The sequence below is a fragment of the Tenrec ecaudatus genome, chromosome 4 (assembly GCF_050624435.1).
Source record: "Tenrec ecaudatus isolate mTenEca1 chromosome 4, mTenEca1.hap1, whole genome shotgun sequence".
Classification (NCBI taxonomy): domain Eukaryota; kingdom Metazoa; phylum Chordata; class Mammalia; order Afrosoricida; family Tenrecidae; genus Tenrec; species Tenrec ecaudatus.
The window spans coordinates 18,113,160-18,123,342 of NC_134533.1; the positions used below are offsets into that span (position 1 = coordinate 18,113,160).

General features: G+C 38.7%; 1 protein-coding gene across 1 annotated transcript; it reads left to right on the plus strand.

The window, feature by feature from the left end:
- The first annotated feature begins 8,644 nt into the window (after window positions 1–8,644).
- Window positions 8,645–9,583, plus strand: LOC142445678 (olfactory receptor 9G19-like). The gene has a single exon (XM_075547618.1). The coding sequence runs from the start codon at window positions 8,645–8,647 to the stop codon at window positions 9,581–9,583; it is 939 nt and encodes a 312-aa protein (XP_075403733.1).
- Window positions 9,584–10,183: the final 600 nt, after the last annotated feature.

Here is a 10,183-nt window from a genome sequence, read left to right on the forward strand (position 1 = left end):
TTTTCTCTATCCCTACCTTTTACAGTCAACATTAAAAAAATTTCCCTGGATCTTTTCTCTCATTGATAGTTTATTGATATATACATTTGGATAGATAGGGCTATAAAATAATATGATTTTATATTACATTTCACTTTTTCTATTGGTATATAAATATATGGAAGGTCTTCTAAAAGCTCATTGAAAAATTCCAATACGGTTTAATTCCATTTTTTCATGAACTTTTTGAATCCCCCTCATACGTGACATAGTAATTGAGGAAATATAGGATTAGGTAAACATTTTACCAGCTTATAGAAAATGATCCATATTACGAGATGAGATTTGAAATATTGAGTTTACTGTAATTCTATATCCAGCACAAAAATTTAAGGTACAGATAAGAGTTTCAGTGAAAAGGCATATAAACTTATTTCCACCTTTTTACAAACCATAACAAACAAATTGATAGGTGGAAATACTTTGATTATTTATTGTTCACTGTTAAGATTTTTTATTGAAATATTGCACAAAGATGGTAGACCAAGAAGAATTGTTCCTAAGGTTCTACTTCATACCATGCACAGGTCCATTCCAAACCAAGTGTGTTCTAACAGTGAAGGTCTTCATGTAAACACTCTTATTTATATGCTGTCTTAGTCTTGTCAGAGCGCCTTCAAAAAGTGTACTTTTTGGACTATGGTAAAAATGCTTAGGGCTCATGCCAAATTTTTAATGACAACTTAAATTAACATATTTCCAAACCATTGAAGCTTTGCTCAGATATATGGAAATACTGCCCCAAACAGTGTACATGTTGTTAATTTAAATGGATCATGTGAAATAACACGGGTCAAGAAGACCTCAAAGATGAGCCAGGAGAAGGAAGACGGTCAACCTCCACCAATGAAGAGACAGTAGCTGAGGGCCCGACATTGATGGAAGAAGACTCTAGAGAGAGCTACTGAAGTGGAGCTCTCACACAGGTCAATATTTTCAACTTTCAATGAATATCTCGGTCTCAAAAATATTTTGGTGTTAGGGTGCCAGAAACATTACACAAAGATCTACTAGCTCAAAGAACTGATCTTTCCATGAGTCTTTTAAGCAATATCTAAGTCAATTCATTTAATTTATGGAACTAATCAAAGTAGGGAGTTCTGGTTTTACCAGTATGACCCAGAGAGCCAGTACTAATCAAAACGATGACTATCAAGGGGGTCTACTGAGCTGGTTACATTCAAGATTGAAAGGTCAGGTCAGGTTTGGGTGACCGTTTTATGGGATTTTAAAAGAGTTGTTTTGACAGACTTCTTTGAACAACACAGAATCATGATGGGAGGCACTGTAGGAAGAAGCTTTAGGAGAGTTGGAAAATCCCACAGAATAACTTTTCTGATTCTGAAAAGGTCAGCAAAGTTGTGCCAAGGGATTTCTTCCCCTCCTCCCTCTGCCGCCCCGCTTCATCAAGACAACACACCTGTTCATTCCTTCAGGGCAGCAAGGGCTCCCATGGGGAATTTCATAGGGAAACCTCACCCCATTATCTACCCTGCAACCCTTATAACTCTGATCTTGCCCTTTTATACCTATTATTCTCAAAATACAAAGGACATTTAAAAGGGACATGATTTGAATCCCTTGAGGTTTTCAAAACTGCCATATTGAAACACTGCCCCAGAGGTGTTCAGACACAGATGGAGGATATGTTGGGAAACATTAGCTTTCAGGGTAGTGAGTTTTATTAAAATATTTAGGAGAGTCTGACTGTGGAAAATGCTTGGCTGTTTGTGTTACATTTATCCACCACAAGAGGGGAAAATGCATAGAAGAAAAATGATAAAAATCCCTTCAGTTTTCCACCTCATATCCATCTAGCTCCCTTCAAATCAGATGGTGGGGGATGGGTGAGGTAGAATGCAGGGTTGGGAGTTGAGAAATGGTTTGAACTGTTGAGCGAAGTTGATGGTCAGAAATGTAAACCCCTCCACCTCATTAAGAATGTAATTAAACTATTAAATTGTATAATACACGAATTGTATGCCAATAAAATTGTTCAGGGAAAATAAAATTAAAAATATTCATTCCAAAAAATGATAAGCCCTTTTAAGAGTTTTAAAATTCAAATTTGTCTTAAAAATATTATATTACAGCTTCTCTGTAATTACAGTCTTTTATCACTAGATTCTCTGTTCTATGATTATTGTTAGCAGTCATTTACCTGATCTCCCATTCTTAGCAACTCCATGCAAATGGAACAAAACTCTGCTCAAGTGGCTATGAATCATAGGGTTTTCCTCCACCAAACCAAATGGAACCAAACCAAACCAAACCAAACCAAACCAAACCAAACCAAACCAAACCAAACCAAATCCAACCCAACTCAACCCAACCCAACCCAACCCAACCCAACCCAACCCAACCCAACCCAACCCAACCCAACCCACCCAACCCAATGCCCTGGAGTCAATAATGACTCCTGGTTACACCCTGTGGGTTTCTAAGACTATAACTGTTCACGGGAGTACAAAACCTAGGCTTTTTCCTATGAGCTCGTGGTGTTTTTCAATTGCCAACCATTACAATATCAGCCCAACACTTAACCACTACACCGCTAGGGTTCCCCCACTGAAGGTGATGATTGTACTACTGAGCCACCTGAAGTGCACCCATGCAGTGGTTTCAGTGTGCCTCAAAGTGGTCCTGTAGGACAAAGTAGAGCTGTCCCTTAGGCTTCCCAAGGCTGTAATATTTATGGGAACAGAATATCACATATTTCTCTGGCAGAATGGCTGGTGGGTTTCAACTGCTGGTCTGTTTATTAGCAGCTAATTGCTTAGCCACTATCATAAGGGTTCCTCAATTTGACGTCAGTGACTGCATTTTTATTTGTTTTTGATCTCTTAAACCAATGACAATCTTCATTGGGTGGAGGACACAGACACACATATTTATAAGTTTGATTTTTAAACAAATGTTAAAAACTATTTTAATTGGGATAGATCATGTTAATATTAAACTATTTTGAAAATTTTATTTTCCTTTAATACAGAATCTTCATGATCCATTTCCTTCTAACTTTTGATGCTCCTAAATCCAATATATGGTCACCATGGTTTGACAAGAGGGTAGGTAATTCTGTCTGGAATTTTATGATCAGAAACATGCGATATTGCTTGCTTTTATGCATAGCCTGTTGATTAGAATACAATCACATTGCCTTACCTTACTAGAAAACTAATGAAAAAAGGGAGAAAGAGAATCCATTGTCACACCAGCCTAGAGTTGGATTGCTTATCCCACCTATCTTATCTAGACAGACATGCAGAGATAATATTAAACACAAAAACAAGACAGAGCAAAACAAAACAGCAACAACAATTAAAAAAAACCATGACATAAAAAAGGAAGTCTATAAGTAGTCCCAGGTCTGTCTGCTGACTTTTAGGAGTGTTTTCTGGTTGAGTCTAATGGGGTGCTACGCTCTGGCCCCTAAGTTAATTTTTGGTATTCCTCAGGGACTTCATTGCATTGCTCCCCTTGCTGCTCTGTTGAAAACCCTTAGTGTTTCACCCCATTTCTCACTCTGCGTCTACATTGTTGTTATCTGTAGTGTTATGGACCAGTGAAGGATGTGCTGTTTCATGGTGATATCATCCATATGGTCAGGCATAGCGGGAATATCATCCTTGGGGCTTGGTGGTCCAGGATGTGTTCCACTCCCTCTCCGTCCCTCTTCATTTGTTCCTGTATGCTCTGATCAGACTCATGCCTCTCCCTGGACCATACTCAGCTTTTTAGTCACATGGCCCCTTGGCCTCTGCCTTGTTCTTTGGTCTGGCTAGTCTGCCTGATACTTTGCCCTACAGCCTCATGGACTCTGCCTTAGGTGTTCGGTAGCTCTACTCTGTCTTTGGGTGGCTCCTTTGCTCTGCTTCACGAGAAGCTTCTGGTACCTCTCTCGCAGCCTCCCAAACTGTACACAGGGACCTTGAATGCACTCCCTTGTTGGCTCTTCTTGGATGGATGACCCCAGGTTGTCTTCCACTGCTTTCTAGATGGCTCTCTTATACACAGAGGAACGGCAACGAAACTTGACCAGTCCATTCCATTAGTGTGTCCCACTCCCTACTGACACAGCCCAACCCAACCAGTTGGCGTGAGTGACAGAGCCACAGATCAAACTCTACTACCATCTAGTCCAGCTGAGTGCAAAGGAGAATCCTTTTGTACAATGTCACTTCACTAGACTAACACACAAGAGATTCTGGGAAATGTAGTCTTCCTGCGAGTAGATGGGCTTGGTGAGCACCCAGCCTTTTTATCTGACTCAGGAGAGCATAAGTTTTTTCAAGAAAGGAACCATTAAAAATCATTTTACTGCGGACTCATACAACTTTTATCATAATCCATATATCCATCCATTGTGTCAAGCACATTTGTACATTTATTGCCATCATCATTCTCAAAACATTTGCTTTCTACTAGAGCCCTTTGTATCTGCTCCTCATTTTCCCCTTTTCTCCCCCCTACCCCCTCCCTTAAACTCTTGATGATTTATAAAGTTTTATTATTTTGTCATGTCTTACACTCTCTGACTGACATCTCCCTTCACCCACTTTTCTGTTGTCTGTCCCCCAGGGAGGGTGTTATATGTAGATCCATGTAGTCATTTCCCCCTTCCTACCATACCTTCCCTTCACCCTCCTGGTATTGCCACTCTCAGCACTGGTCCTGAGGGTTTTATCTGTCCTGGATTCTCCTTCATGGGACGCAATCATTCTTACCTGAAATTCATATGAAAACCGTCACTACTTCACTTAGGGGTGTCTTCTCTCTCTTTTCTAAAAAATATCTACCATGAAACATCAATAGAGTCTTACTGTGGTAGTTACATAATTTCATGTCAACTTGAAGATATATAAGAGTATAGGGGTGGAGGTTAGCCGGTCAATCAGGTTTCAACCTGATGAACTCACATGGAAGTGTGACCTAGAGATATAGCTCTCTGTAGGCCAGCCTCTCTTTACATCTTAACCTTGCTTTTTCCTGAGCATCTACTCTCTGCAGAATATTCTGTTAAGTTAGGCCTTTCTTATTTTGTTTTTCTTTAAATCTCAAATGCATAAATGACACTCATAAGTTAAAAGAGTTTTCCAAGCTAATTGGGCCAATTGCACTCATCACGATCCCTCCCCACATCTTTCCAGAAAGATTTATGATCATCATAATTGGTCACAAGGCACCAGAGTTGCACGTGAAGATCGCCTTTGCTTTCAGGGAACATCCCACAGGGCTGCTTAACCTTATATTTTCTCCTAGCACTGCTACCACTGAGACATTTCTTTTGGAATGAGTAGAAAGCATTTTGAATTCTAAGGTAATATGGGAAAATCTGGGCTTCAGGTGAAAAGCAAACAAAATGGCTATTTATGATCATGGCAATAAACTTGTTTAATTTATCTGGGAGATAAGGACTATTCATCTCAGTATAGGCAAAAGGTTAAAAAATTATTGTATGAAACCATATGTTATAATATGGTTTCATTAAATTAATAAATTTTCCTTGTAATGAAACCACATTACAATTATATTCCATGATAAAGAAAAAGGTTTTCTTCCTTATAGTAATTGATAAAGAAAATTAAAACATTTCCAAGTATCCTCTCTTCAGGCTTATTTCCTCTCTTAGCAAAGCAAGGAATTAAATTGCTTGGTTGATGTGTGCTTGGAAGATAATATTATTCTCATAAACCCTCTGCGCCTGTAGCCAACTATTGTTTCCACTGTTGCCATTCAAGGGACAGTGTTAGCCCTTAAAGCAAGCTAATGTGTAGAAAACTTCCAGGGGCTTAATATATTTGTAGATTCAATGTGGTTTATTTCTTTATTAGGCTGTTCCTGGCACAGAATCTCCTTGAGAGATTAAGCACAATTATACTTGTCTATCACTTTGGGACGATGTCATATATTCTTTATTAATGTATAGTTCAAGAATTACCTGACTAAATTATCAAACTAGAGAGCACAAAGAACCAGTGAATTAAGCCCTGAAAGGCACCAAGAAGTCAATAGATGATCAGCTCCTTTCTGTGTGTCCACACCAAGAGGCAGCTACATCTGATAGAGGCCTTTTGGTCGAGGAAGATGCCTGATAGATGTTTTGTGAGAAGAAAGCTTCCCAACATACATTGAATCCAATAAGTATAGCTTTAGATCCATGAAGTAATGGGAAATTCATGCAGCTCTAAAAACTATCCCTTGTATCTATGTAAATAAGAATATTATTCAATATGAGGGAGGTTTGAAAACATTAATGAAAAAATGTTATTAAACCATCATGGAAATTTTACAAATAAAACATTTTGAAGGCCCCTGTATGTCATGTATCATATTTTATCCATTAACATATTAAGGATATTCTGGAGATAAAAATGATCAATAGTGAATCCTTTTTTTCTTAAAGAAGGGATAGTTTTTGTCAGAGGGAACTTTGAAACCCTGGGAGGCATTAAATAATGAGTACACTTGGGAATCTTGGTGATTTGAATCAAATATATATGAGATGAGACAATTATGAAATTATAGAGAATGAGACTCCCAGCTTTTAACTCTTTCATCACATGGGATCTTATTTGAGTTCTTAAAATCTCATTGGACTAAGAAAGACAGGTGAGAAGGTCGGTGTCCTTGGGATGGTTTTATTGATATTTGCCACCAGACAACTAAGACTGCAATCAACGTTCTTCTGATTCTGAGTCCTAAACTGCTTCTAGACATATGCTTCACTTAAAAATCACATTGTCACTGATAATCTTGAAATAGGAAGAGAACATCAATGCCACTTTTACAATCTTCTTTTGGTTGTTATGAACTTTATCAATAATTTTGATATTAAATATTTCCTTAGAAATTGAAAATTAGAGATTTTTGCCAGTGCAATGGGTTGAACATACCGTTGCTAACAACAGGTCAGCGATGTAAACTCACCATTTGCTCTATGGGAGAATGAGGCTGTCTTCCATAAAACTTTCTTGTCTCAGAATCCCTAAAGAGCAGTTCTTGTCTGTTTACAGGGCTGTTCTGAGTCAGAATCAACTTGCTTATAGTGAGTTTAGTTTGGTTTTAGTTACATGACTTTACGATAAATAGCAAAAACTATGACTCATGGGGGAAAAATAACCTCTCCTCAAATTGATGAAGTTCCAAGAGAATATTCTTTACTTTTCAAGTTCAATTTTAAGTTCATGTCCTGGCATATATAAACCCTAGTGGTACTTTAGGGCAAGCATTGACCTGCTACGTTAAATGTAAGGTTGGTGGTTGAAATCAATCTGCTGGCCATCATGAGATAGATGAGGCTATCAGTTCCCATAAAGACTTACAGCTCTGCAAAACCTCTAACGGAGACCTACGAGACAGCACCTACTCAAGGGCAGTTGGATTTGACCTAGCATAATGGGCAAAGTAAGTAGCTTCGGTTTTGTTTTTCTCCTCTAGCATAAGAAAGCATTAAAACATGAATGTACCGGCAAACTGTTTTATATCACCTGTCAATTCAGAATCCCGGTGATAGTGATTTAGTTCTTGGTGGAGTGTGATGGGTTATAGCACAGGTCCTTGGGTTGAAGCAAAGAAGCAGATTATGACACTTCTACCATGTGTGCAATGGTCCGACCTTCCACTTCCATCCCTGAGGATTGCTAGAGCCTATGCTCCATACATCCCCGAAACCATTAGTGTAGCCAGTTTAAAAACTCATTCATTCTTGGTAAAGTGCAATCAACATGATGAACACAATTTTGTCAATTAGTGTCGTCAGTTCAGCATATGTTTGAAGATCATAAAAGTAGCATGGCCCAAATTCCATTTATCTACAGTTACTCTGTAGTCTTTTTTTCAGCCCCCTTAACTTCCACATTAGGGCACTTTTTTGCTTGGTTTCGAGGTCAAAAGATGAACAAGATGTAGTTACTTCTTTCAAGGATATTAGAGTGTAGTGAACCTCCAGAGATATCTCAAAGTCCTGTTAAAATATTAACATCTAGCTTCTCTGTATAATTCCTTGGAAAAAGACAAAGACTGAAAGATATGGATTGTTGTCATAGCTTTCTTTCAAACTTGCTTTTTTTGCGTACTTTGTATGATGGCACCAGTGGGATTCTAGGATGTATTGGGACTGCCAACCAACTAGCTGCTCCAAGGGACACAGAGGATCCTATCTGCTTCCATAGGGATTTTCAGCTGCAGAAAGCATATAGAGGGTCACTATGAGTGGGAATTGACTCAAAGAAAGCCAGATTGGGTGTTTTGGTGACATGGTCATTAGTCATTCCAAATACAATCAGAGAAAAAGTTCTTCTGATCATGCATGACACACCCACGCACGATTAAAAATACAAGATGGAACACAGTATGTCAGGTGTATAATGACTGAGTTCTTGAGACCATAGCATAGAACTGATTTCCCAGGTATCCAAAAAAGGAGTAAGACTCAGATCAGTAGAAATGCATCTTACCAAGAACAATGTCCGTGTAGCAGTGTTCTCTGTTGTTGTTGTTTTTCCAAGTCTAAAATGGGAACCAGAAGGTTGGGATACTAATTCTTAATTCATGATCTATTTTTTAATTATTTCACAGAGAGGAATCACTGAAGCGCCAATCAATGGAAGAGAAAAATTTCACCAACATGAGGGAGTTCATACTTTTAGGGTTCACAGCTGATTTGAGGCTACAGATAGGACTCTTTTTCATCTTCTTCATTATTTATGTCATCAGTCTCTTTGGGAACATCACCCTGATTTCTCTGATCTGTGGTGATTCACGGCTTCACACACCCATGTATTTCTTCATTGGGAACCTGTCATTCCTGGACCTCTGGTATTCCTCTGTCTATTCCCCCAAGATCCTAGTGACCTGCATTTCTGAGGACAAAAGCATCTCCTTTGCTGCGTGTCTGGCTCAGTTCTTCTTCTCTGCTGGACTGGCCTACAGTGAGTGCTATCTATTAGCTGCCATGGCTTATGACCGCTATGTGGCTATTTCGAATCCCCTGCTTTATTCCCAGGCTATGTCCCCAAGATTATGTGCCAGTCTTGTGGCAGCTTCATATCTTGGTGGCTTTATTAACTCAACCATTCTCACAAGTGAAACATTTACTTTGAACTTCTGTGGCAACAATATTATTGATCATTTCTTCTGTGATCTTCCCCCACTTGTGAAGTTGGCATGTGATGTGAAGGAGAGGTACCAGGCTGTGCTATATTTCATACTTGCCTCCAATGTCATTACTCCAACAGTGCTCATCCTTGCCTCCTACCTCTTCATCATTGCTGCCATCTTGAAGATCCGCTCTGCTCAGGGCCGCTTCAAAGCCTTCTCCACCTGTGGCTCTCACCTGACCGCCGTCACTTTGTACTATGGTTTGATTCTCTTTATTTACTCCCGACCAAGCACTAGCTATGCCCTGGAACGAGACAAAATAGTGTCAGTGTTCTATACTGTGGTGATTCCAATATTGAACCCTTTGATCTATAGCTTAAGGAATAAAGATGTGAAAGATGCTTTCAAGAAAATGTTAGACAGAGCAAAGTTTCCTAAGTGAAGACACTAGATAAGCAATGGGGATTGTGTTCCACTCCATCACCATATCACTGTTATCCACCTGTACATTTAGACATAAAGAAGTAAACAGACAAAAATAATTTTACTATATAGAAAACTGTTTTTCATTCATCTTTTAAAATTATGTGAGAATGTATTTCAATGTATATTTAAAATAAATGTTGTTGGGGCTTTTGGAAAAATTTTTGTCTACTATTTTGGAACAGAGATTTAAAAATTTCTTGGATCTGAGAATGTTAAAAGAAAAGTAGATTTTTCAGTTCCACTTGAATGTTTATACGTTGAAAATTCATAAGATATTTCAACCTCCAAATGGGCACAGTATCACTGACTGTGGGATCATAGCTCACATTTTTGGTTTGGGTGTGTCCAACAGCACACAACACTACTGCCTGGTCTTGTGCTATCCTTAAATTATTGTTTCAGCCACTGTGTCAGACCATCTTGTTGAAGATCTTCTTCTTTTTCACTGACCTTCATTTTACCAAGTATGATTTTTCTTCCTGGCACAGTTCTCTCCTGAGACCATGTCCAACATATATATGACATGAAGTCTAATCATCCTCACTTCTTATTTTTC